General features: G+C 43.6%; 1 protein-coding gene across 1 annotated transcript; it reads left to right on the top strand.

Annotated features, from left to right (window-relative positions):
• The first annotated feature begins 12048 nt into the window (after positions 1 to 12048).
• On the top strand, positions 12049 to 22951 carry ISL1 (ISL LIM homeobox 1). Its single transcript, XM_032337433.1, has 6 exons — positions 12049 to 12355; positions 13220 to 13409; positions 16210 to 16469; positions 18290 to 18576; positions 19707 to 19874; positions 21912 to 22951. Exons 1-6 carry the CDS (start codon positions 12328 to 12330, stop codon positions 22026 to 22028), a joined length of 1050 nt encoding a protein of 349 aa, XP_032193324.1. The 5' UTR covers positions 12049 to 12327; the 3' UTR covers positions 22029 to 22951.
• The last annotated feature ends 4087 nt before the right edge of the window (positions 22952 to 27038 follow it).

Below are 27038 nucleotides of genomic sequence, written 5' to 3'. Positions count from 1 at the left end.
TTCAGCCAAAGGCAGCAGGACTCCAGCAGTCTGGCTGGGAGACCATTTGATAGTTCATTGAAGAGCTGCAGAAAGCCAATGGTTGATAGTAATGGTGTAGAAGTATACTCATTCCTTAAAAACTTAAAGAGTTTTGGGGCACCTGGGTGGCTTAATGGGTTAAGCCTCTGCCTTCAGCTCGGACCATAGTCTCAGGGTCCTGGGATTGAGCCCTGCATCAGGGTCTCTGCTCAGTCTGCTTCCTCCTCTCTCTCTGCCTGCTTCTCTTGTGATGTATCTCTCTACTTGTGAGAGAGAGATATCTCTTGTGATATCTTGTGATATCTCTCTCTCTCTGTGTTAAATAAATAAATAAAATATTTTTAAATAAAAAAACAACAAACAAACAAACAAAAAAACCTTAAGAGTTTTGAAGATGGTAGACAGACCTATGCCTAAACAAGTAGAAAATGACGTCATTAAAAATTACCCCCAGAGCACTAGAAATTAGAGAATAATTTGACTTTGGGGGAAGCAGGATATTTGAGATGCCTTCTTGAAAATGTATGCTGGGATCCCTAACACTGATACTACCGGAGGACAGAAAAGTGCTTAAAATTATAGGATTAGATCACAGAAATCTCAGATTAGTGTTCTGGAGCAACAACTGACAATGGTTGAGGTAAGTTTCTTCTCTCTCTCAAATGCTTCATTTTATCACATACAAGGTTGTACATTTACCCTTTGCCCTATCACCTCCCTATAAAAAGTACATAACAATGATACTAATCATAGTAACAATTATAATAAAGAAAAAGGTGGGGTGCCTGGTGGCTCAGGTTAAGCAGTTAAGCATCTTCAGCTCAGGTCATGATTTCAGGGTCCTGAGATCAAGCCCCTACCCCCTTACCACCCGGTCAGACTTAGCTCTTACCTCGGAGTCGGCTTGTCCCTCTCCCTCTGTTCCTCTACCTCCTCTCTCTCTATCTCTTTGATAAATAAATAAAATCTTAAAAAAAAAAAAAAAAGAGTAAGACAATGCAATAATCAGTTTCTTCCTTTCTTGGAGTCTACTTTTATTAGCTTTATTGAAGTATAATTGACATATGGTAAATTATACATATTTAAAGTGTATGATTTGGGGTACCTGGGTGGCTCAGTCATTATGCGTCTGCCCTTGGCTGAGGTCATGATCCTGGGGTCCTGGGATCAAGCCCCACATTGGACTCCCTGCTCAGCGAGGAGCCTGCTTCTCCCCCTCCCCCTCCTCCTGCTTGTATTCCTTTTCTCACTGTCTCTCTATCTGTGAAATAAATAAATAAAATCTTTAAGTTAGTAAGTAAATAAATAAAGTGTATGATTTGATAAACTTTGATACACACACACACACACACACACACACATATATATCTTTATCTGTGAAACTATCACCTCAGTCAAGATAATGAAACTCCAAAAGATGTATCACTTCTAAAAGTTTCCTAATGCCTCTTTGCAGTTCCTCCCTTCTGCCTCTCCCTGTCACCAACCCCCATCCCCAAGCCCTGGTGGATCCGTCACTCTACATTAATTTGTGTATTTCCTAGAATTTTATATAAATGCAATCACACAGTGTGTGAATTGTTGGTCTTACTTTTTCCACTTAACATATTTGAGTTTCCTCCAAAGGATACCACATATCAATAGGTCATTTCTTTTCAGTGTTAAGTGGTATGTCATTGTAAGTCACTTGTTTTTAGGTCTATCATTTTTGTTTCCTTTTTAAAATCTTTCTTCTTTTCTTTCTTATTGTCAGCACAACATGCTTATTATTAAAAAAAAATTTTCACAATTGTACAAAAGGATAAAGTAACAGGGAAAAAAATCACCAACAGAAAGCATCGGTATTTAAGTTATAAAGAAACCACCAAAATGAAACACAAGCACCTGAAGGCTAAAGAGCCTTCATGAGTGTCAAGAAGTAAGTCTTTACCAGTTGGTTGGTGCACCTTGACGGAACGAGGGATGCTACTGCACTTGGGGGGCCCTTGCTGAAAGCCCTGTAAACTGCACTGTGTGCGGCTGTCTACGTGGTCTTCCAAAGGCTGTCATGTAACATGTTTTGCTTATACAAAAGGTGTATCCATGAGGAGAGATTGTGAAATAAGGCAAGATGCTACATCTAAGGAACATAAGGGATATACTTTAAAAAAGAAAAGTCTTGGAGATCCACAGGCTAAGGACAACCACAAAGTTTATTGTTTGAGCCAAAAGAAGGAAGGTAGTTTGATTTTATCAGTTTGATTTTTATAAAACCACTTATTATCAGGAATTTTTCTACTGTTGAACTGCAACTAATTCCCCTTTTTTTAACATTAAAAATCCTTACATGTTCCCCCATTGACCAGGATATACACTCAGCAGCTGCTTCTTTTAGCCTAGCAAAGATCAACCTGACCTTGGCCCATCGGTTTGTACTTTGAAGAGTGTACTTTATGAAACATGTGAGTAGAGAAGTATTCATGCTTGGCAGAATGTGCTGTCTCTTTTGCTCAGTATTTTACCATGATTAATCCCCATCCATCTCTCTCTGCTGCTGCCGCTACCAATGCGGTCAGTCTCATATTTCTTCTCTATAGCAGACGCCTTTCAAATGTTGTTGGATTCTGGCTGGGTGTGACCTTTTATGGGGCACTGCTGCCTCCTATCAGGCTTTTATGGGCCTGTTGGTTTGTGCACATGTGCAGACATTCTGACCCTCTGACCCTCCAGAATAGATTCTATGAGAACAACTGTATCTGACCTTTTCAACATTTTGGACACCCAAACTCTCTCAAGTGCATGGGTGCGAAGAATGCTCCCTGGTGGTTTTGGCTTACATTCTTCTCACATCAGAAGAAACAGTCTGGGAGAATGTGAAGCCAGGTCAAAAATGCTAACAGAACAGCGATGTCGCTGGCAGCCCTTCAAGCTGCCCGGCATGAATTTGAGCATAAGGCAGTGTTTTCACATCTTTCTGTTTTTATTGTAGTTTCAGTGAGCAGTTCCAAATATACGAATTACACTTTCTGGTATAATCCAGTCTATAGAGAAAGCAATGGCTAACAAAAACTCTAGAAACTTTGAAGCCGTTTTAAAAAATTCCTTCTCAGATCTAATCTTTTTTCTGAGTCCTGAATCCTATTGCTAAATGAGCCTACTTTATACAAACTTTTTCTTTAAATGTAGGAATCCATTTTATGGTATTTCCAGCACTGTTGATTTGAATGCTCTGTGCTGTTACAGCTTACCAACAGTGAGCTTACTTTCATAAACACTCTAGTATATGTTTAAGGATACAAAACAACTTTTAAAAATTGTCAGTCTACTTCTCAAAAAAAACAAAAAAAGAATGAAAGAAACTTCTTAAATTGGAGTTTTTAAAGTTTTAAATGCCAGGTTATTAAAAAAAAAAAACAACTATATAAAACCTGCTTTTCCCCAGTCTTCATCTACTTTCTCAACTTCCCTCTGCTAATTAGGATCTGGGTTTTGTTCTTAAATGCACAGTGTATCAGGATGAACTGGGTCACTGAGGCCTGTTCCTTTCCTTTGTTTCTCTTGACACTGACCTCACTCTTCTTTCTCCTCAGTGAGCTTTCTCTTTCTCTCCTCGAAACTGAATACTTTTCTCCTCTTAGTCTAACAGCCATGTTCATCCTCTTTTTTGATGGCTGATAAAGTCAGGTACACCCAATTTTTCTTCTACCACTGTGTTCAAAAAGAGGGATTTCTCATCCGATCACCTTTTCTCCCATTTTGAGATCTGGACTCATGTTTTTTCCTCACTGCTGGCATAATTCAAAAGAATATATTTGCCCTGGCCCAGCACACCAAAGTCACATCAGCACTTCTGCAATGGCTCAAGTACAGGATCACGGAGGGGCACGTCATGTGACACTCGGGACGGCTAAATCAACATCTCAGGATTGGAAGGAATACACCATCAAGACCTAAAAGATATGATTTTTATTTTTCATACACCATACAAGAATCCAAAGCCAGTGTAACTATATACAGTGCTTCTCATCACTAACACTGATGGTTTGTGAGGCTCATAAAAAGAAGGGTCTATAACAAATTGTAAGACAAGCCCAAGAAGATGAAATAGCACATTGTACCACATTCTGAAATGAGATATAAAATAATTTGGGTCTAGATATTTAAGTGAAAGTCAGCAGGATGCTAGTTACAGGTAATAATATAATTTCTGATTTAGCATTACAGTTCAAGATGCAGTGATCTTTCTAGGCTATTACATGTATCTAGGGAGTAGGGAAAGGATTCTTAAATTATGGCAAAACATCAATTTAGCTACATTCAAGTGAGACCCTACATCATATAATAATAGTTCAATGTTTTTATAACTAGATTGAACACTCTGATAGGAGGGTGGATAGTTACATATTTGTTACACATATGAATCTTAATATTATTATTATATTTTGATAATAAACTTTAGTCATTACGGAAGAAGTTTACACTTGCTCTTTCACTTTATATTAATTTCTTGTAAAGTATGATGGGGTGATATTATCTCATTATACAGTAATATTAACTTTAATATATTTAATATATAATAATTAACTTTAATATATACATTTAAATAAAAATGAGCACAATATTGTCAAAGCACCAAAGTTAATTATAGTAATTCCTTAGGCATTATCGATGACTTTTTCAGATTTTATTTCTTGCTGATAGGATGTGATCAAAGATTTCAGAACAGTTAAATGATAAAATACAAATTTTAAGTGCACAGCTAAAAAAAAAAATGATGGAAAAACAGGATGGAAAACAGGATGGAATTAATCTGTAGCAACCTAGTTTTGTACCATCATATTTGATGGGATTTCTGCTCTTGAAGTTTTGGCTTTTGTTCTCTATAGGAACACCTCTGAATATCGATTTTAAGCCTGCTAATTATTTTCTTGACAGAAGGTGTTATGTGTATAAAAGATAGCATTTCAAACTTTTCTTTATGGCATTAACTTATAACGTAAAAATGATGTTACATTAGCATATAACATATAACTTATACATAAAATATGATGTGCTATACACTTTTGATATCTTTCATATAGATGTGTGTGAGATATATACAATTCATTAACAAAGCCAGTTAAAATAGACCTCTATTACCATTATTATATTTTCACTTACATTTTTTTGTTTTTCCTTTTTTGGATCTAATTTTGTACAGTGGAGGCACTGCAGATATAAGTCAACAACAGACAACTGAGAAAAGGCGTCAAGGTAATTGTTACGTCTTGGCTGGTGAACTCTTAAATCAACAAAGGAGCCCGTCTCTCTGCTAATCAGCCCAGGCGGGTCCCCCGCCTGACAGTTGAGCTCAGAAGTGAATCTGCGCTGCGGGGTTTCTCTCTTGTTTTCCAATTCAACGTTTGCAACACAAAGTGAATAGAATAAACTTGGGGAGGGGGGTGAATGGCAACTAATACTTTGGGCTGTCTATATTTTGAGGACGATATTAAGAAATAAACTGTTCTTTTAAAATATTGCGTACTAATAACTATAATGCCATTTCCCGACGCCGCCAACAAGGCGAATGCAGAGGGAATGCTGTCCTCACAATTTTCTGGAATGTAGGCACTCAAAGAAAGTTGAGCCTCTGGAGATGGCATAAAGAAGTGATGTGACAGAGTTTGAAGCTATTAAAATGGTACCTTGATTCTTTCATTTCCACACGTGTATTCATTTTGGGGAAACCCGGCATACTGAAGCACCAGCGGAGAAGGGAGCAACCTAAGACTGAAAGCTTAACCTTCCCGGGGGGGTTCATCTCTGAGGCCACAGCCGGAGGTAGAGCTGTCTTTCTCCACTCTTCACCTTTAGGAGATTGGAAAGTCCCCAGGCAGACAGCCTCCAGGTGGCACACAGGGACTCCTCCTCTTTTAGTGACCGGAGCCTCGGGCGGCAGGATTCATTCACTTTTGTTTTCACGTCCCCACCTGGGCCCACCAAAGCGCGTCGGAGGCCAGCCCGGGCTCTGGTCCCAAACGTGGGTGGCAAGGAAATTCACACTAAGGAACTGAGTGGCCTCTCCAGGGGCTGCGCTCGCCAGCCTAGGGAGGAGACAGGTCGGCGTGACGTTGATTTTCTCCTATAGCCTAGCAGGAGGAGTGAGGACAAGGGGTTTAGATTCAATTCGCTTTTTCCCCTTTTGTCCATGGGAAGATGGAATCGAAAAATGCCCTGGAGCGCAGAACACTGGGTGGGGGGTGAGGGTCCAGCTAGAAGGTTGGTAAATGGGAAATCCTGGAGGGAGAAGGCCCAGGGGATCCGGAGGGGCGGGGGTTGCGTCTCTTTGTTTCACGCTTCTCTTATCCTGGGACCCCGGCTAGGCTCAATTTCTAGAGACATATGTGCTTGAACACGGAAGGGTGTGGGGTTCTTGGAAATACTAGAAACTTGATCGCAGGACTGAGCCCGCAAAGAACCGTAGGACAGGAGCTTCTGGGCCCTGGCTGGGAGCTACCTGGGATAGGGAAGTTGACCTCCGCGCCGCGCAGCTGCGCGGGTGGGAAGGGTAGGCGTTCTTGACCCTTTCCGGAGCAAGTTATTAACTCGGTTGAGTTGATCAGATGACATTCTTTCTGGAAGGAGTCGTCTCCAGAGCCCCTTTTCTTGGTATTTAGCAGGTAGAGTAGCAGGGCAAATCCGTCTCTCAACCTGAAGTCTCAAAGAATTGAAGAGTTTTCTTAAGAGACAGGATCCGGAGGCGAAGATAATTCTAAACACATACCAGCCCAGAGCTCCATCCTCTCATTCACGTCAGCGGAGTCGAAGAGACGGCAACCTTCAAATTTTTCGCTAAAATCTTATCTCTCGAATTGATCAACCACTTAGTAAGATTTGAAGATTTTTCTCCAGCCCCAAATCCACCTTCTCTTCCACTCAGAATCTCCTTGCAGATGCCACCAATGATTGCCCCTCCCCTTAAAAACAGCCCCTACCGACACATCTCAGCTACACTGAACATCCCTGACACACAGTTCAGCCACCAGTTTAATTAACAGAAAGTAGCTCTAACTCTTGATAACACCTTCGCAACCCACCCGAGGACTCCAGCCCAGGACACCTTACTATGAGGCTGCTTTTTGAGCGCTGAATTCTGAGAGTAAGGGAAGGTTATTTGAGGCATCCTGATAGATTTCCGGGCTTCCAATTCCCTCCCCCGCTTGGCTGGTAATTTTCTGCTGCTCCTCCTTCTCCTCCTCCTCCTCCTCTTGACCTCCTCCAAGGTACCCTCGCCTCCCCTCCTCCACTCGTTCCCAGTAAACCTCCAGCGGGCGGTGGAAATCAATCCTTTGGCGCTAAACTCAAAGCTGCCCTTCGGACAAAATTGTAGTGGGGGAAAGGGTGTCATTTCTTTCAGAAAGAATGTCATTTGATCAACTAGACCGAGTTAGCTTGCTCCCGGTTTCCTGAAAGCTAGGGTGAGCCCGTGGGTGTTTTGCTAGATTCAGTGCAGATATGTTAGCTTTCAGCGGAATCGTCCAGGACTTGGGAGATAAAGCTTTTTCTCCTCTCCAGACTCCCAACTACCCTCCACGAGAATTCGATACATTTAATGAAAGCTTTGCCAGATGTAGGTTTCAGGGCGTCCTTGGGCCAGAACCTCCCAGTCGGCACATTGCACTCAACTGGCTCCAACCTGGGCTCCACACACAACTCTGGTCCAGTTAAAAATTACCTGTGCTTAGTCACTTACAGTTCCAAAGACAGTAACAAAAACAAACACCCTCCCCCCCAAAAAAGGGAAGAAAAAGATTTCACCTGACACTACCAGCTGCTTCTGTGTGATGAGAATACTTCCAGAGGCATAATTTTAAATGAAGGGTGCAAATTTCTGTCCTCAATTGGTCGAACTCCTCCCTGCAATGAACAGCGAACCTCACATGCTCAAGACTGAACTGAGGTTTGTGGCTTCCTCGCTGCCGGCAGCGTGGAATTCTATCTGGGCTGGTAACCGAGCAGCAGACCGCACATGAACGCTACCTCCCCGGCTGCCTCTGCCAGTAAAGAATATCGGGAACCCTGGTGACAGAAACAGTTACCTGAACCCAGAAACGCAGGCTAACAAGTTCAGCCTGCAGAAGAAGATTCTTGCTAATTCCCCCAGATTGTTTTAACTGGTTAATAAAGCAACTGACACTCAACAAAACCACATTCACAGCAGGAGTCCTAGTCAATAAAACGAGAATCACAACTGAAGGTTTGTTGTTGTTGTTGTTAACAACTGCCTTTATTATTATCATTGCTTGGTATTTTTTTAATGGACAATTAAAGGAAAGAGAGACAATCATTTCAAACCCAATGGTACAGAACGATCTCTTCCCTTTTCCTCTGAAATTAGTCTCTTGATTCATCCTCAGTAAGCCACCACCTAAAACAATTGCAAGAAGGGCAAATTGGCTCTAAACACCCATACTTTCATTCTGGGTAGAATATAAATGGCTAATCATTACCCCCTTTAAACGCACATAATTTTATCTGACCCTTGGATGTGATTTAACATACGGATGGTTATAGAGCCTTATTCTACATGATTAAGACTACACAGAAAAAGCAAAAGTGAGAAGGGGATTGGAATACATATACACTATATTACATGCCGATTTTCTGAAGTGAATATGTTCATTTTGACCTCCAAATTACACTTTTTTTTAATATCAGAAAAAATAAACCCTTCATATATATATATTTTTTTCTTTTCTTCCCCTTCACCCCCCACCCCCCGGAAACTGGAAGACCAGTTGTTATTCTACTACTTCAAACCCAGTTCTAAAGAGAGCTTCACCTCCCTGGGAATAAGTCCCAAACAAACCCTCAGTTCAGAGAAAGCTGATCAAAACCCCTTTCCTTCCCAATTTTGGTTAGTGGGGAAGGAAAAGGCTTTTTCCTTTGCTGCACATAATTTTCCAAAGAACTGACCTAAAATTCACTTATATCTGTCTGAGCTTTTGGGGGGAATAAATACATTCTAAATGTGTAATGCCACTTTTCAATTGCAATTAAAACCTATTTAGATTTCTGAAAAGTAGACTGAGAACATATTTGTTCAAGGCTCTGTATCTGGCATTAAGTTTGATCTGGAATGTTTAAATTTTAAATCAGAGAAAGGAAGTAATAGCACACAAACACATAGGCTTCAGAGCCCACCAGGAATTTTAGGTGTAATAACTGCATTTTGGAAGGTGTATACAAGTGTACATGTGTAGATGCCACAGCTTCAAGAGTAAGAATTTACTTAATCTCAGCATACCTTTTATATTCAGACACTGTTAAGTATATTAGGGTGGCCTGGAGGTGATGGGGACTATACATAATAGCTACCAATATTCTTCTTCTCTCACCAATAGATGAGCTCACAACAGGGGATTCACAGAACTGCTGCGCTGAAAGATGTATTTTTGACCTAACAGAACATGCAAAGGTCAAAATAAGTCCATTTTTGTCAGGAGAGGGGAGAGGGTCCAATTTTCCCTTTGAACACAAGAGGTCGCTCCTGTGATCAAGTACTGGGGAAAATATTGCTAATCATGGTTTTTTGTATTCTATAAAAACATTACACAATTTTTTTACTATTTGATGCATTAAATGCACATGTAGCAGGCAGCTAAGGAAAGTGGAGAATAATCTGTGGTCACATTTGAACTTTAGGAGAAGTGAAAAAAATGTTTGCTCCCCTAACTTTGGTTCTGATGCAAAATGCATTATCAGCAGACACAGACTCCAAAGCACAACCGTCATGGAACAACATACTGGGTTCCTTCAACTTTCCCCCTTTACAGGGAGTATCTTCCGCATGAGTAAAGGTTTTCCTCCAAGCCACATGCCAGCTTTTCTTTTGGAATTGCTACCATCAGCAGCAATAATTCTTTGGAATAGGTTATTAGTTTAGGAAGTTTAAATACCACACTGGGTGACTGGTTTGAAGCAGAATGGAGAGTGAGGGCGCTTTGTGGATCTCAAATATGTCATCAGGCTTCTGGCAGCTTCTGTTGTTTAATTCCACGTTATAAAGGTGGCATAATGGAATCTGATTGGTTAAAATCCTCTATTTACTTTCTGGCATTATAGTAGTATCTTTTTCTTTCTTTTTCTTTTTTTTCTTTTTTTTGTAACTAGAGTAAACTTGATTATCTGTAAGGGAAACATGCCCTTATACAAGAAAGACTTGCTTTGCTTTTTGATTACCAGCATCAGCTTTGCAACAGCAGCATGACAAAAGGTCCTCGCATATAATACTGGAGACTAGAAACTTTAAACGAAACAGATTTTTAAGCAAAAAATTGGATAAATTTATCAACCTATATATCTTCCAATTTTCAGTTTCACACACAGAGATACACTTATAATAAAAATAGAAGGCAGTAAATCCAGCTAAGACGCTTCCTTGAGAGAAAACAAAACAGATAACGTGTTCTTGGTAAAGCCCTGCTAGATCAGGAGGAAACTCAATCATCTTAGCTTTTTTTTTTTTTTTTTTTTTTTTTTTTTTGCGCTCTGGAAAAGCATATCCACGCAAACCCAGCCACTGCGGCTAGCTGAGAGCTCACCGCTCTTATCAAGGGTTAGATCTAGCGAAAAGTACAAAGAAAGGAGTTTCCTAACACAACTGGGATTTCTGGAGGCAGCAAGACACCAAAATTAAATCTTCTGCTGCTTGGGTTTGTGGACCTTTTAAGAGAAAACTGGCAGGCACTTTAGATAAAGATTAGCTATTTAGAAGCTTTGGGAGGGAGACGTGTGGGTGTTCTTCGTGGCCTTTCCTGTATCTGTTTTTGGGAGACTGTAAAAGGTGTTGGCAACATGTCAGAAATTATTGAAAAAGGTTAACCACGAGTTGGAGCCAAGGTTCTTCTCTCTCCAGGTTGTTTCCCGAGAGAAATGATCAGATAAACCACCCCGGTGAAGTGAAACAGGTATGTCACTGCCTTTCAGTATTAGATCCCTGCCTAAGTACTCCCTTAGACTAACACATTTTTTTTTTTTAATCTCTAGAGACGTGGAGAGCTGTCCTTTTAATTGCCGAAACACAGCCAACAATTGCACACGTTTGCTTAAAAACAAAGGACAGGAGACCAGCGTACAGAGGAACGGGACAAGATATACGTAATCGCTTTACAAACTTTCCACTACCGCAAGATATTTCAATCTTTGGCTTTGGGTTAGTGCGCTTCGAAATTCTAGGGCTGAACCGCAAAAGCAGACTTCAAGGACTGTTAGGAGAGAGTGGTCCGCGGAGCCCACCTGGTTTTACCTGCGTGTTCCCAACCTGATTCTCCGCTAAGGCAAGAAGCGCTCTTTCCCTCCCACCCGACCCTTTTTGGAAAGGTGGTGGTAACGGGACAGTGCGGGTAGCAGTAGAGAACAATTGCTGCGGGTTTATTCATCCCAATCCCGCTTCTTCTTCCCCTAGGCAGCTCCCGGCGCGCCAGGCGCGGCCAGTTCGGGAACTCCCCCTCCCCGGCAGCCAAGCCCGGCCAGGCCGGGAGCTGAGCGCTAAAGCGCGAGACCAAACCGAGCCAAAAGGCCTGTCCTAAGTCGCCCCTTTTCCAAGAACCCTAGAAGGACCTCGTCATCAGGAAGACCTACCCACCAGCCACTCGCCACCGGCGGCAGAAAAGTGCCCCGCGCGCAGCACAGCCAGCCGGATTGCGGGGACCCCAGGAGCGCAGGGCGGAGGAGCAGCGCGACGGGAGGCGAGGGCGCAGACGGCACGGCCGGCCAGGAGCAAGGGGGGGGGGGGCAGGAGGAGGAGAAGGGGAAGAAGAGGAAGGCCAAAAGCCAGAGCGGCCGGGCAGCCCGAGCTCCGGAGGAGAGCGGCCTCAGCCCGGAGCAAGTTGCCTCGGGAGCCCTAATCCTCTCCCGCGGGCTCGCCGAGCGGTCAGTGGCGCACGGCGGCGGCGAGGCTGAAATATGATAATCAGAACAGCTGCGCCGCGCGCCCCGCAGCCAATGGGCGCGGCGCTCGCCTGACGTCCCCGCGCGCTGCGTCAGACCAATGGCGATGGAGCTGAGTTGGAGCTGAGAAGTTTGAGTAAGAGATAAGGAAGAGAGGTGCCCGAGCCGCGCCGAGTCCGCCGCCGCCGCAGCGCCTCCGCTCCGCCAGCTCCGCCGGCTTAAATTGGACTCCCAGATCCGCGAGGGCGCGGCGCAGCCGGGCAGCGGCTCCCTCAGCCTTGGCAACCCCAGGGGCCACTATTCCCCACTTAGCCACAGCTCCAGCATCCTCTCTGTGGGCTGTTCACCAACTGTACAACCACCATTTCACTGTGGACATTACTCCCTCTTACAGATATGGGAGACATGGGAGATCCACCAAAAAGTAAGAGGCTCTTTTACCTTGTGGGGCTCGGTGTGCTGTTCTTGTGCGGGGGTCTCTCTCAGGCACGGGTGCCAAGGGCTCTTTAGAGTTGGAGTCCTTGCCTGGAGAGAGAGGAAAGGTGGCTTTTTCTTGGGGCCGCCACGCCTGCATGCTTGCTGTCGGTTCTGATCTTCGGGAAACTGGTCGTACCTGGTGTTTTGAGTTCGCCTGTGTGCCCTCCAAAACCATAGCCCTCAGGGGCTAAGAGGGGATTTCCTCCTCGGGAATCTGGAGCTCTCCGAGGGGGTTATTCTGTTGCAAAGGTCCGCCTGTACATACAATACCCGGAGATGTGAATTAGCATTAGACTTGCAAAAGAGAGCGAGTGACAACTGTATTGATGTCTGCTCTTACTAACAATATCCAGTCCTCTGTGCTATTTAAGAGCCTGCTTCATGGAAAATATAAGCGTTTACTTAACGCTTCTAGTCAAAACCTTTTCTTTGACTTGACTTATCCCTAATCTTCCCCCAATGATTACGGCAAAGAGGGAGGAGGGAGGAAAAAGAAATACAAAATGAACGGGTTTGATTGCGTGCTAGGCTCACAAATGCAGACTATTCAAAAATGCGTTTTACATATATTCCACCTCCTTTTTAAAATGAGTCAAGGTTTTGATGGCACACTTCAATTACCATCCCAAAGTGCAATACTCTTAAAAAAAAAAAGAAGAAGAAAAAGAAGAAGAAAAAGAAAGAAAGAAAGAAAAAGAAAGGGGGGGGGGGGAACTCCCAGAGTACGCCCTATAAGAGAACGACACTAAAAGTGTGTTTATCTCTGTAGGAAGTAAACGGTTAGTCAATCATGTATTTATTTTCATTTCAGAAAAACGTCTGATTTCCCTATGTGTTGGTTGCGGCAATCAAATTCACGATCAGTATATTCTGAGGGTTTCTCCGGATTTGGAATGGCATGCGGCATGTTTGAAATGTGCGGAGTGTAATCAGTATTTGGACGAGAGCTGTACGTGCTTTGTTAGAGATGGGAAAACCTACTGTAAAAGAGATTATATCAGGTACGCCATTTACATTGCTTCCTTAATTTTGTGAGATTTCCCTGTCTCTCTCTACTCTTTTCTTAATATTAGATGGGGCTTTGTCTTTTTGCGAAGTATGCCTTAGTGGGGGTCTAGTGTGCAAAAGTTACCCTTTAAGTATGTTACATAAATTATTCTGTTTATCTCACTTTTTAGGGGGCATCCCCTCACAACCTCAGTAGTGGTTTTCGTAAATTGTGTGGTGTTGAAGCTTGTTTAATTGCTCTTGAAATTTGTGATGCTGAAATTATTTTCTTCTTTCATCCTTCCTCTTCCAAAACAAGCAGAAATCAAAAGATGGATAACTTGGGCTTTCTAAACTTTCTTTTTTAAAGGTTGGTTTTATTGTATCGTGCAGTGTTTTTCTCTATTCATTTTTTTTTATAGTTCAGTGTTTTACTAGTAATTTTACAAATTTTGTGGAGATGTCAGTGCAGTAGGCAAAATAAAAGTTTGACCTAAGGATGTTTAGAAGTGCACTTTGAAAGTGCAAATAGAAATATTGCCCCATGTATTTTTAGGGTAAGAGTCCTTTCTTGGAAAATTTCAAAACCAACCCAATATTCCCTGCAAAAAGACTGGAAATTTAATCTTTTTAAATATTAACCCTTTGGTGACATCTGACTATCTTTTCTTTCTTATCTTATCTGAGCTGATGAATTAGACAGAGCAGATCAAATTGCCCATCATCTGTCTACGAACAATTGGTATATTTAGATAATTGAACAGCTTCCTTTCTCACATTAAAATCTGGTAACTGATAAAATGAGCGAATTGCCCATACTGACAAGGCTAAAACCACATAGGGGACTTTCTGAGGTTTTTTTTTTTTTTCTTTTCAGCTTATTTTGTGTCTAAACTTCATGCTTCACAAATCTCAAGTTTTCTCTGACCTGTGTATATACATGTGTCAGAAATTTCATTTTTCTGCCTTAGGAAGCCAGTAGAATTCCTAAAGAAAATTTTATTGTTTTTATAACAAACAGAAGAGATAACACCTTCACTATTATATTAAATAGTGTCAAAATATTATGTATTTTTAACATTTCTTTAGTGGCTATTAACAAGTAATTAGCTTTTGTAAGTTATACGTTTTCTGGAGCTGCGAAGTGCAGTCAAGAGTTAAGAATGTGGTCACAATTTTTACCTATTCAGTCCGGCACTTTTTCTTACGGTGAAATCATGAAATAGTATAATCTTGATAGGTAAAACTGAACAGTGTGTGTAAGGGTTTATTAATTCTCCGTGGGGTGGGGGTGGGAAGGAAAGGAGAGTGGGAGGAAAGAGGGCAAGTGGGGAACTGGAGGAAGGGGGAGGGATTTTCCAAATTGTTTGGTCACAGGCAAGGTAAAGTCCTCCTATGAAATGGAAGATCTCACAAAAAGTAGGCGGAGGAAGGAAAAACTTTTGAATCTACCTTCTAACCTCTGACAAATGAGCCGTTTTCAATGTTTACTTGATGAGTGTGTGAACTCCGTATTCTGGAGAGGGACAGCTCACTTTGCACCTCTAGGACTATCTTTACTCCTGCGGAGATAGCGTTTTCCTCAATTGCATACGGACCTTCATGTAGCCAATTTCATGTACACATTTGTAGAAGGAGCCAATCGCTTTCGCCTTTTACCCTTCTCTCTCTCTCCCTCTCTCTCTCTCTCTCTCTCTCTCTCTCAGTTTTGTGCTTATGTGTGTGTGTATGTGTGTGTGTTTGTGTGTCCCCCTTTGAACTCCTATAGTTGTAAAAGCAGAACAGAGACTGTATTTAGGTCTGAACGCCCTGCTTTCCTTGGGGGAGTGAGGTGCCCTCCTCCCATTTTTGTGTGGATCTTTTCCTCTGGTCCATTCTCTGTTTGTAGGAAAGCCCCCACTTCTGTTATTACTGATACATGGAGAGGGGGTCAGGGCAGTGCCACCTAGGTGGAACCTACAAGGATTGTCCCTTGGTAAGGAAAGGTCAGGAGTGAGGAGGACCTTAGAAGTGGGTCTTTTCATTCTTCTGGCTGGTCATGGTTCTCAAGCACACTGAAATAGAGGTAGATGCTTGAACAGTTTGAAAAAAATTGAGGGAGCAGGGGAAGATTTTAAAGGTGATAAAGGAAGAATGGAGAGGAAACTTTCTGTTAACACTGTTGCCCCAGAAAAAATCTGTAGTTGGCGGAAAGCTGCAACATGCTTATTGTGCAGAAGGGGATCTGGAAACCCTCGGAGGTTTCATTTTGTTACTCTGCTTGCGCATCTGTGTATATTTATAAATGAGTGAAGGGACAGTCTTCTCCCCTCACCTCTCTTTCTCTTGGAAGGACTTTTTTGGAGCAGTTTTAGAGACATTTCTTGCAGCAGAAATTGGGGGATAAGAAGGCAAAAGTGTGGGGCCAATGACTACCAGAGTCCCCCTCACTCCTTTCTGCCAAGATCTGCAAGGGTAACCCCGGGATTGGGCTAGAACAGAGGTCCAGGCTTCCAGCACATCAAAGATTTTTACTTTGGGGGTTTCTGAAGTAAGAGCTACAGTCGGTGACACAGAGGTTCATAGGAAAAAAAACCCAAAAAACAAAAAACAAAAATGGGAGAGGGTAAAAGAAAGGGAGGAGAAGAGAGAGAAACTTAATGATTCCTTTCCTCCCATTCCCAGCCGGTCGGCTAACGCTGACTTCAATGTCCCAGGGCAGCGTGGCCGTTACTCAGCAATCTTGGGCCGGGGCAGCGCCGGCTTGAAGTGACCCCCTCTGACCCGACCCCCTCTCTGTGTTTTCCCCCCCGGTTCCTGCCCGGCGGCGCGCAGGTTGTACGGAATCAAATGCGCCAAGTGCAGCATCGGCTTCAGCAAGAACGACTTCGTGATGCGCGCCCGCTCCAAGGTGTACCACATCGAGTGTTTCCGCTGCGTGGCCTGCAGCCGCCAGCTCATCCCTGGGGACGAGTTCGCGCTTCGGGAGGACGGGCTCTTCTGCCGCGCGGACCACGACGTGGTGGAGAGGGCCAGCCTGGGGGCCGGAGACCCACTCAGCCCTCTGCACCCGGCGCGGCCGCTGCAAATGGCAGGTACTCCTTGCCTGGAGGGAGGCCAGCCGGGGGAGGCTGGTGCTGGGCTAGGCCAGGGCGCACCCAGTGTGCGTGTCACCTCGGCCTCCTCGGTAGCCAAAGGGCAGTCGCTGGGGCCGCGGTCAGCAGTTAAAAGAAGTGTTCTGGGAGCAGTTTACGCCATACTTTGCTCTTTGTGCAGGATTCCGTGCACTCCCTGTCTCCCCAGATCTCCTTCCCCGGCACATCTGCTCACCTGCATGTATAAATATGGGTACACATGAACGTACATCACTTGTGCATACACGTTTACACACATCCAAACACAACTTCCAGCTCACCTTGGCCTCCAAACTGGGGCTTACTGAAAATGGGCTTCAGCTCCCGGCCAGGTATTCTTCCTGCCGCTGCCTAATTAAAGGGGTGGAGCTCTGGGCCCCCAGAGCTTCCTCCTTTAACCCGGTGAAGGAAGCTTAGGTGGTCCTAAGTCATTTAGCCTTTGAAATCCTCTTTCCTTGCAACTGCCCCGCACTCTAAAACATTTTTAAAGTTTATTTTTATCCTTTTGTGAAAGAATGGATGTGAAAAGATACAGTCTTAATAACTGCCGGCCATTGCACAGAGCTGTAATTTAAAACTGTCAACAAGCTAATCTGCAGTAATTGCCTTTTAAAGGGAGCCTGCCTCTTTAAACCGTTCATTCTATGTGATTTGGTGAGAATTTCATCTTCAGGCCTGTCGCTGTAACACTAAATGGACCCAGTAGGTTTTGACCTGACCCTAGGGGTCCTGGAAGGTGCAGGATTTGTACCATACGTTTCAGAGAGCCCTTTCCCCAAGAAGGAGAGTAGAAACAGGACAAGGCTGGCCAGGAAGAGGAGCTGCATGAGAAGGCAGACAATGTCTTCAAACCTTACTTCCCCTCAGGACTAGATCTACTCCTCAGGAATAGAGCTACCTGGTGCATTTTTGAAGTATTAATTTTTACTAAACACTGGTGGTGAGGAAACAGATCTGTCCACTCTACTTTTTCAGAGGCTGTAAGACTTCTGTTCTGGAGGATATATGGCTAGCTTGCACAGGGCAAAGCCAAAGTGGCAATTTCTGTTCTGTGCAACCTGTGCTCTGCTTGTGGGGAAACACAGAAGAGGTGGAAATATTGGGAGGAAGTCAGGAGACAGAACACTTCCCAGCTATTATTTATCTAGAGACTAGGCAGCTCAACAGTTTTCAGTTGTTTTTTTTTTGCATGGGGTCAGCCCATCTCAGGAACAGCCAGGTAGATTTAGTAGTAAGAAAAATCAAGGACTGGGATTATGGCCAAATACTGAATTTCTTTAGCCCCTTGACACGATTGCCCTCTCTGGACTGAAGTTCAAGGCTTTCTGGCATAATTCTCTTTGACCTTTGCATTGAAGACCTCCTGGCTGGTATAGTGTCTCTGGCTGACATTGGGGTGTTCTCCATTTCCCCCTGTACTATCTGTGCCTGTTGTCCAAGAGTCTGGAGGTGGTGGGTACTCGTGTAACCTAGGCACAGTCTGGGTATGAGGACAGGCAAGGATGGAGGAGAAACGATGCTGAATGATGCTGCCCCTGAGACCTGAGACCTGAGCCCCTTTGCTAAGGCTTTGTTGATAAGAGCAGGGTTGGAGGCAGTGTTCTGGGCCTGAATTACTCAGCATTGGCCTCTCAGATTAGAGAGCCACGTATTATTCTCCCGTTTGCTTCCCTGGTCCCCACCTCTGCCGTGAGACTGCAAAACACTGGCCATTGACCGGGAGCAGCACGGGAAGGCAAGAGATGCCCAGCCCCACGCTCACCGCACCCCTTGCCTTGCAGCTGAGCCCATCTCCGCCCGGCAGCCAGCCCTGCGGCCCCACGTCCACAAACAGCCCGAGAAGACCACCCGCGTTCGGACTGTGCTGAACGAGAAGCAGCTCCACACCTTGCGGACCTGCTATGCCGCCAACCCCCGGCCAGACGCACTCATGAAGGAGCAACTGGTGGAGATGACGGGCCTCAGCCCCCGCGTGATCCGGGTCTGGTTTCAAAACAAGCGGTGCAAGGACAAGAAGCGGAGCATCATGATGAAGCAGCTCCAGCAGCAGCAGCCCAATGACAAAACTGTGAGTGGCCCTTGGGGGTGTGGGACCTGGGCAGGGAGCAGGGCTACGCTTAAGGTGCAAGGGGCTGCCCAGGTTGGCCTGCACGTGGGTTCCATCCTGCTCCAGGGCAAAAGCCGGCAGCCCCTTACTGCCTCTACCCATGCCCAAGGGAGAAGAAGCTGGCAAGGGCCCTTGCTGAGTCCTGAATCTCCACCCCCAGCCCACGTGGGTGGGTTTATGCCCTTCAGTCTTGCCCCCACCCCACTCCGGGACCAGAATAAGTTCTGGTCCTGTTTTGCCAACATTCAGGTTGTCAGTTCCTCAAGCATCAGGGTGAGAGACTCCTCCTTGGCTCCCCATCTAATTCAGGGGTCGGTGGGTGGGTCACCCTGGCCATTGACCTCCCGGGAGTGTCCCTTGATTCTGGGCAAGGCCTGCCTCAGCACCTTCAGACAAATGAGGTGCACCAAGGTGACCTATGACGACTCTGCTCTCGGTCAAGCCCAGGGCTCCATAGATCCATGGCAACACCCACTCCACAGGATTTCTGGTTGTGTTAAACTAAAGAGGTTCTTTTTTTTTTCTTTTTACCGCTTTAGCCCTATTTTTAAATGCCATAAAACCCCCGCTGTCATTCAACTTGGCAGGCCAGCCAAGCCTGGGCCGGGGCACTTTTCAAGTTGGTGAGTGTGTAATAGCACACAATAGAGGCCAGACCCAAATGCTTGGGGGTGGGGGTTGGCTCTGTGAAGAGAAGTGCCTGGAGAAAGTGTAACTGAAACTGCCCAGAAAACCCACCGCGTTTAGAGGCTGCAGCTTTCCACCGCTGTAATGCCATAGTCTGTGAAGGCAGATGGGAGGAGCTGGGATGAGCTAGCTGTGAACGTAAAGGGAAAGGAGAAAGTCACAATAGAATTTAGTTTAGTAGGGTCCGAGGAGACGGACTAGTCCCACCCACGGAAGCAGAAAAACCATATAATAAAACAAAACTGAACTCCGGCTAATATCCATACATGCAGCAGATTAACTGAGTCAATAATGGCCACTATATAGATAAGATAATGCCAGGGCCTATTTGCTTAGCCTGTGCAGACAATCGAGGGCAGGAGTTCGATCATTAACATGTTGGGATTGGGGGGGCCTATTCACAGAATATCCAGGGGATGACAGGAACTCCCATGGTGGCTGCCAGTCCAGAGAGACACGATGGTGGCTTACAGGCAAACCCAGTGGAAGTGCAAAGTTACCAGCCGCCTTGGAAAGTACTGAGTGACTTCGCCTTGCAGAGTGACATAGATCAGCCTGCTTTTCAGCAACTGGTAAGTGTCAGCTCTCAGACTGAGGAGGCTGAATCTCTAGCAAAAAGAAGATTCTGGCTTAACTGTCACGCCATGAAAGATTCAAGGGGGAGAGAGCACCTCCCTGAATCCAGGGTTGGAGACAGATGAAGGAGGTTTGGTGTAGATGAGGCAAGTGCTGAAGGGAGACGGACTTCTTGTGAGTCTTTTCTGTGAGTTCATAATTTGACCATACAGGTTGAATTTTCTATAAACTGGTCTGCTTTGAGGGATAACCTCCAAGGTATCTAAGTACCTAAACATGCATGGAAGGGTGGAGGGGGTTGCAGAATCATACATCTTAGACTTTTAGAGCTTGAAAGGACTTTAGAGATCACCTTGTCATTTTGATCAGCAATGAGTAAATTTACTCCCTCTCAGCTCCTAGAGAATGGTGTATTTAAAGACCAAAATCAAGCTGTTCGTATTAATAACCGATGTTGTAAGACATAATCAGTGTTCTTATCAATGGAGAGCAGGCACCTGTCTGAGTGCAGTTTTCACATGTATCAATAGAGACTTCAGTTATTTAAAGACATGATGGATACCTTTCATTATTATTATCCTTTTCTGGGACCAGCTTCATCTACAACGTAGGCCTGCTTTAACATTTAAAGTGTTTGAGTTCAGATGTTATATGCAGTCACATACTGTGGGCCATGTCTGGCCAAAGGAACATGAGTTCTACCAATTGGAGAGCGCATGAAAACCGGTTTTAGCATTAATATATTTTGCAGACCCAGAGAAGAGAAAATTAACTCACCTTATGCCTGCAAAAGGCTTAAAGGTCAAGATAAATAAGATTATTAAATACAGGTACTTTGTGATATGGCATATATACACATATTTTTTTTTCTTAAGTGGTCAAAAGTCCTCTGAAATCTTGTTCTATAAAACAAGATCTATTCTAAAAACATGTTCCTTTCTTCTAAAATAAAACTTTAGTCAAGGTTAACTTTTTACCCTCACATTTACCCGAAGAACATTTTATTTCTCTGTGGCAACAGTTAAATAACAGGCCAGAGGCAGTGGTTACAAGGACTTGGCCTGGGGTTTACATTTGTAAGTAGACCAGTCTAGGGGCTGGGCAAATTTGAGAAGTCCCTTGAACTCATGGGAAAATTTAACAAGATAAAAAGGAAGGTAGACTCTGCAAATAGGAAAAAGAACTTATTTTAAAGTGAGGTTAATCTTATGAGTTATTTGAGCAAAACCTGGATCATAGAAGGCAAGTAAGAGGAGGGCTCAGGGCAGCCAAGTGTTTGTACCTTCTAAAACTTTAGTGTTAGATGAGAGCAGTGGGAGGGAAGCCAAGGCAGGAGGGGGGAGTGTGGGGGCAGAGTGGAGAAGGAGGTTTCCAACAGCAACACAATACTTTCGGTTTAAAAGAAGGAGCCAGATATTTATAATGCGATGACGTTATAATATATGGGTCTCCTCTCGGAAGGAAGAGCCTGATTTAAAGAGAGAGAGAAAGAGAAAGACAGAGGAAGGCCAAAAGACAGCAGAACCAACAAACAACAAGGAAGAAAGCCCACGCTGTGAACCCTCTGAGGAGTTAATCATTGTTCTGTGGAGCCTTCTCTGAATCTCCTGTCACACGATCTGAGCGTGTGTTATGGATTTTCCAACTAGAGAAGAGAGGCTTTGATGCCTAGAGACTGAGAACTCGCCTGCTCCCAGGGCAGCATGTAGCCAGCAGGATAATTTTATTTCGAGCATGCATGGTAGAGTTGCGATGCCATTTTACAGTGGGAAACACATTTGTTCTTAAATAATTTAATGCAACACAATGTTGGGAATTCAGTTTCAGATAAAACAGAGATCTCTTGAAAGATGGGAAAGCGAGAGGATTTCTTCTCAAGTTCTTTTCTTCAGTCACATGTAGATATCTCTTTATCTGTATATCCATCTACACATGCAAACCCTCGCATGTATGGATACACATATGGCGTGTTTATAATCCTTTAAAGAATACGATCGCAGCCTCCTTTATTCATTTCTCCACCTTCTACACAGGTGAATTTTTCAGAAGGAGGACCGGGCTCTAACTCCACTGGCAGTGAAGTGGCGTCGATGTCCTCTCAGCTCCCAGATACACCTAACAGCATGGTAGCCAGTCCAATTGAGGCATGAGGAACATTCATTCCGATGTATTTTTTTCTCCCCCCGTCCCCGTTGGAGAAAGTGGGAAAGTATAATGTTGAACTCCGAAACAAAAGTATTTAATGACCCAGTCAATGAAAACTGAATCGAGAAATGAATGCTCCATGAAATGCACGAAGTCTGTTTTAATGACAAGGTGATATGGTAGCAACACTGTGAAGACAATCATGGGATTTTACTAGAATTAAACAACAAACAAAACCCAAACCCATCATACGCTATCCAATGACCTTAGGAGTACTGAAAAAAAAAAAAAAAAAAAGACGTTTTTAAAACGTAGAGGATTTATATTCAAGGATCTCAAAAAAAGCATTTTCATTTCACTGCACATCTAGAGAAAAGCAGAAATAGAGATTTTCTAGTCCATCCTATTCTGAATGGTGCTGTTTCTATATTGGTCATTGCCTTGCCAAACAGGAGCTCCAGCAAATGGGCAGGAAGAGAAACTGGCCTCCTTGGCTGAAAGAGTCCTTTCAGGAAGGTGGAGCTGCGTTGGTTTGTGATGTTTTTAGTTGACTTTAATGAGGGGTTAATTGAAATCCTGGGTCTCTTAGCATGTCCTATAGCTGGTTTCTTTTTTACTTTTGCACCTCCCCTTCCCCCTCCTCCTTTTTCCTCCTCTTCTTCTTCTTCTTCTTTTTTTTTTTTTTTTGAGATCCATCCTCTATCAAGAAGTCTGAAGCGACTTTAAAGGTTTTTGAATTCAAATTTAAAAACCAACGTATAAAGCATTGCAACAAGGTTACCTCTATTTTGCCACAAGCGTCTCGGGATTGTGTTTGACTTGTGTCTGTCCACGAACTTTTCCCCCAAAGATGTGTATAGTTATTGGTTAAAATGACTGTTTTCTCTCTCTGGAAATAAAGAGGAAAAAAAAAAGGAAACTTTTTTTTTTGTTTGCTCTTGCATTGCAAAAATTATAAAGTAATTTATTATTTATTGTCAAAAGACTTGCCACTTTTCATGTCATTTGACATTATTTTTTGTTTGCTGAAGTAAAAAAAAAAAAAGATAAAGGTTATACCGTGGTCTTTGAATTATATGTCTAATTCTATGTGTTTTGTCTTTTTTCTTAAAATATTATGTGAAATCAAAGCGCCATATGTAGAATTATATCTTCAGGACTATTTCACTAATAAACGTTTGGCATAGATAAATAAATGCAATGATCCAGGGTCCCTCTTTTATACGTTTACAAGTAAGCCATTAAAATGTCTGGAACTAAGGACTGCACGTGAATGGGGTAAACTGACATACAGTAGGTGTGATATTTAATTGCAAATAGTTAAGGTCGAATTTGCCAGTTTGTATTTTAATAGTTGAATCAAAAGTGGATGGAACCCTTTAGTTCTCAGCGGTGATGTTACTGTTTTGTTTTGTTTTTTAAAAAAGATGCTATTCCCCGTTCTGCTCCCTACCTCTCTTTCCTCCCCTCTCTTTTCTTGCCCTGTCCACCCCACCCAGATAGGAAGAGGGTCCTGCTTAAAATAGGTTTTTATTTCGAGTCACTATTGTATTTTCTGGGAGTAAGTGCTTTATGCCAAAGTCTCCTGCTTAGGATTGTTGAAATGACCTATATTTCAAGTATAAGCTCTTGCTAAAAGAGCCTTTCTGCCTAGTCAGTGAGGTATGACCATTATTTACCAGTGGCTGCTGTCAGCCGATTGAGAAATGCTGCTTTATTTGCGCAGGAAGAGCAGCAGGCCTAGAGGGGAGAGCGTGTTCTCAGCAATTCCCAGACCGGTCAGCGTGTGTCTTTTCTTGTCTCTCCCCCACCCCCTTCCCTCCCAGCCCCCTCCCCTTCCCTTTTTCTCCCAAAACTCTTAATTCCCCAAACCTTGGAAGTATCTCGGGCTAGGGCTGAGGTGCAGTGAAGGCTCCTTGGGGGAAAGAGTCTTTTATGGGATGGGGCTGGGTGGAGTGCTCCGCAGGCCCCCTCCAGTGTTCGGACTAAGGGGGACTTGCTTTCTAACACTCCCCCCTCGCACTCCCCGCCCCTGCATTTAGCAGTAGTTCCTGTGTGAGAGCTAGAACCCGGGGATAGATAAAGGGCCCTGCCCGGAATCAGGCTGCTTGGTGCTTCTTCGTTTGCGGGTGCAGACTTAAGATTTGAGGCTTCACACTGTCGCCTCCACTTTCTCCACCCCGGGATGACTCTTTGACTCTTTAGAAACTGGGTTCATTTGTACGCTCCAGTGTCAGGCCGGTTTACGTCTCTGACAGTTCTTAATGAATACGAGAGCTAAAGTACCTTAATCGTGTGTCCTGTGGCTTGTGCCCCTTCGGACCCCTGACGGGGGGCAGTGCGGAGGCCCGGCTGGAGACCGGGGGAGCCCCTCGGCTCCGGGGCTCTTCAGTTGCTTTCACCCTCTCCAGACCTGCCGCAAGTCGGGAAACGAGCCTCAATTAGCCTTTTGTTTGGCATCGTTCTACATAACGGGTTAATTACAGGCTCTAACGTGGGGGCAGAGAGAAAACAAACTTTGCATTGAAAATGTTACAGTGCATTAGACATGCCCGTTGATTACTTTGATTGTTGTGTCTAATTCTTCACAGAGGGGTAATAATTTGGCCGGCGGTAATAATGGCTTGTGGTCTTCTGTTGAGAAAAACAGGAGTTATGTCTTATCTCACACAGATCTTCTGCTGGAAAGATCTCTCGCTCACTCGCTCTCTCGCTCTATCTCTCCCCTCTCCCGTCTCCCATCTCTCTCTAATGTCTCCCATCGGACTTGGCTCTTTTATCTTTCTGTTCACTATTTCTATTTGCCTGCCTTTTCAGTTTTCCTTTTTCTCCCCATCATACCTGGGGTGGCTAACTGATTAAGCGCAAAGATGGCAGGTCCAAGGCGAATATTGGTGTCTGCGAAGTTAGTGATCGCCCAAGTCCTGGTTTGGAAAACATTAAATGCCCTTCCCCAACCATAGCCTCTGGTGGACTCTACAGACATTAGATGGGAAAAATTTATTTAGGGTTTGAATGCAATGGAGGGACTTAGGTGAGGCACACATCTTTGTGATGCTTTCTCATCCTGACGTTTATTCCTAAGGTTGGGGGGGTGGGGAGTGGGGAAGGAGGTGATGTTTTACATATATAGATGTCAGATTTTCTGAGGTCCACAGCTTGAATTTAAGTACAGTAATTTGGGAGGGGAGTGATGAACGATTTGGTTTCACTTGCTGGATTCAAGATATTTGTTGCCTGATGGCTGAGAATGGATTGATGGGTCGATAGCATTCCAGTTCTTGTATTATTCATATGAAAGGTGTGTTCCCCTCTAGACTCCTCAGCATGTGCTCTAAAATGTGTATCTGAACTGTCTGGTTGTTTGCAAACCGTCTCTTGCACATACTCTCCTTTTCCCTGCGCACCTCTGGAGACCTAGCTTTGAGCTGTGCTCTTCTAATGAAATTCCTCCTGTTCGCTATTATCTTTGATCCTCCCTCTCCTTATTACTCCGAATTCTTCCTTCTGGACATTATGACTCATTTCCTCCAGCTTCTGCAAGCTAAAACTTAATGCAACTAAAAACATCCAGGATGCTCTCCTTAAATCAGGGAATCCGTATCTATACTCAGGATCCCCCTCTCCCCCCCATTGTTTCAGAGCAATAACATCTTCTATTTCAGTCTATTCTCTCTCTTTCCTTTTCATTACATGGGCCTGGTTTTCCTTACCATTAAAAAAAAGTCCTTTCTAAGTTAGAATCATATTTGAAGATACTTTTTTCTTCGTTGAAATAACATTTCTGGTTATTTGACATACTTCGTGGGTGTGTGTACCCACTTACCAATTCACAACTTGGTTTTTTTTTTTTTTAATTCAAGATTAAATGGATGACTTTGTAATGCTCTGCTACTATTCACCCTAATAAGCCTGTTAAACTCATTGCATTGACCTCTTTTTTGGTCTATCTCAGCCCTTTGACTACTAGCTAAAAGACAATGTGCTTTTAAGGTACCTAGAAGTACTTGGCATTTCCCTACCACCCTGAATCTTTAAGCCATAAGATCGTTCGCATTGCAAATCCATGTGGATTTATTTAGCCTTTTCCATTTTCTTTAAAAAAAAAAAAGAAGAAGAAGAAGAAGAGGAAGGGAAATGTTAAAAACTCTGTTCAAACCGCCAGAAGAGCTAAATTTGGATAGAACTCAATCAGTTTGGGTTTTTAATCCCACCCCTAGTACTAGTAAACTAAGCAGAAAGTACTTATTTTCTTATTTGTCAAGTTTAGCCAATTTTTGTAGGGAGATTTATAATCCAAATTATGCTTGAGTTGATTCATTAAGGGCTATTTACTTCCTTTCTGCTAATCAACAATTAAAGATTAGTCACAACAAGGCAAGTCAAATTTTCTTTGGAAGTGCCTAGAGAAAAGGGCAAAGGATTTTTGTGTGTGTGTACCTTTATTTTAAAAGTGTTACTTTTTTTTTTAAGTGTTACTTTTAAAAGTGGCCCCAAATCTTGAATTCTCGTTAACTATTTAAAATAAAAACAATTCACTTGTACAGTGTGGGTCAATGTTTTTAAACTAAAATGCAAGTAGTTAATTCAGGGCGCTGGCAGCGATGCTGTTTACTGATCTTTTCTGATTGTTGTTTTCTTGATAACTGAGCAAGCCACTGAATGGCTGTTTGAGCCCAGGCGCCACAAACATAAACTTCACAGCTTACAATGTCCCAAGTCGTGATGGAGGATCTCTCCACACCTCCCGGAGACTTCTGAAGTGTAGACAGAGAAGTTGGTTCACAGGGAGGGAAGAGGGGGAGGGGCGGGAGGGACCACTGCTGAGTGTTTGCTGTGAGCATTGTTACCATCACATCCTTTAATTTTTATGGCGCTTAAGCTGTTAGCTCTGAGAAGCCAGTTTCTGTGCCTTCGAGAAGCCAGTCCCTCCCCAGAGCAGCACTAAAAACTACTTGACTCTTTTTATTAAAAAAAAAAAAAAATCAAATCTTTCTGCCTAATCATCCTTTGCA

This window comes from Mustela erminea, chromosome 3, assembly GCF_009829155.1.
Source record: "Mustela erminea isolate mMusErm1 chromosome 3, mMusErm1.Pri, whole genome shotgun sequence".
Taxonomy (NCBI): domain Eukaryota; kingdom Metazoa; phylum Chordata; class Mammalia; order Carnivora; family Mustelidae; genus Mustela; species Mustela erminea.
This window is presented reverse-complemented; position numbering and strand designations above follow the sequence as displayed.

What these genes read in the sequence shown, in the direction of transcription:
- ISL1 (XM_032337433.1), top strand. Translation starts at nt 12,328, where the DNA reads ATGGGAGACATGGGAGATCCACCAAAAA. An exon ending in CATGGGAGATCCACCAAAAA is followed by an intron (nt 12,356 to 13,219) that starts GTAAGAGGCTCT and finishes TTTTCATTTCAG; the next exon opens with AAAAACGTCTGATTTCCCTA. An exon ending in AGCCTGCTTTTCAGCAACTG is followed by an intron (nt 19,875 to 21,911) that starts GTAAGTGTCAGC and finishes CCTTCTACACAG; the next exon opens with GTGAATTTTTCAGAAGGAGG.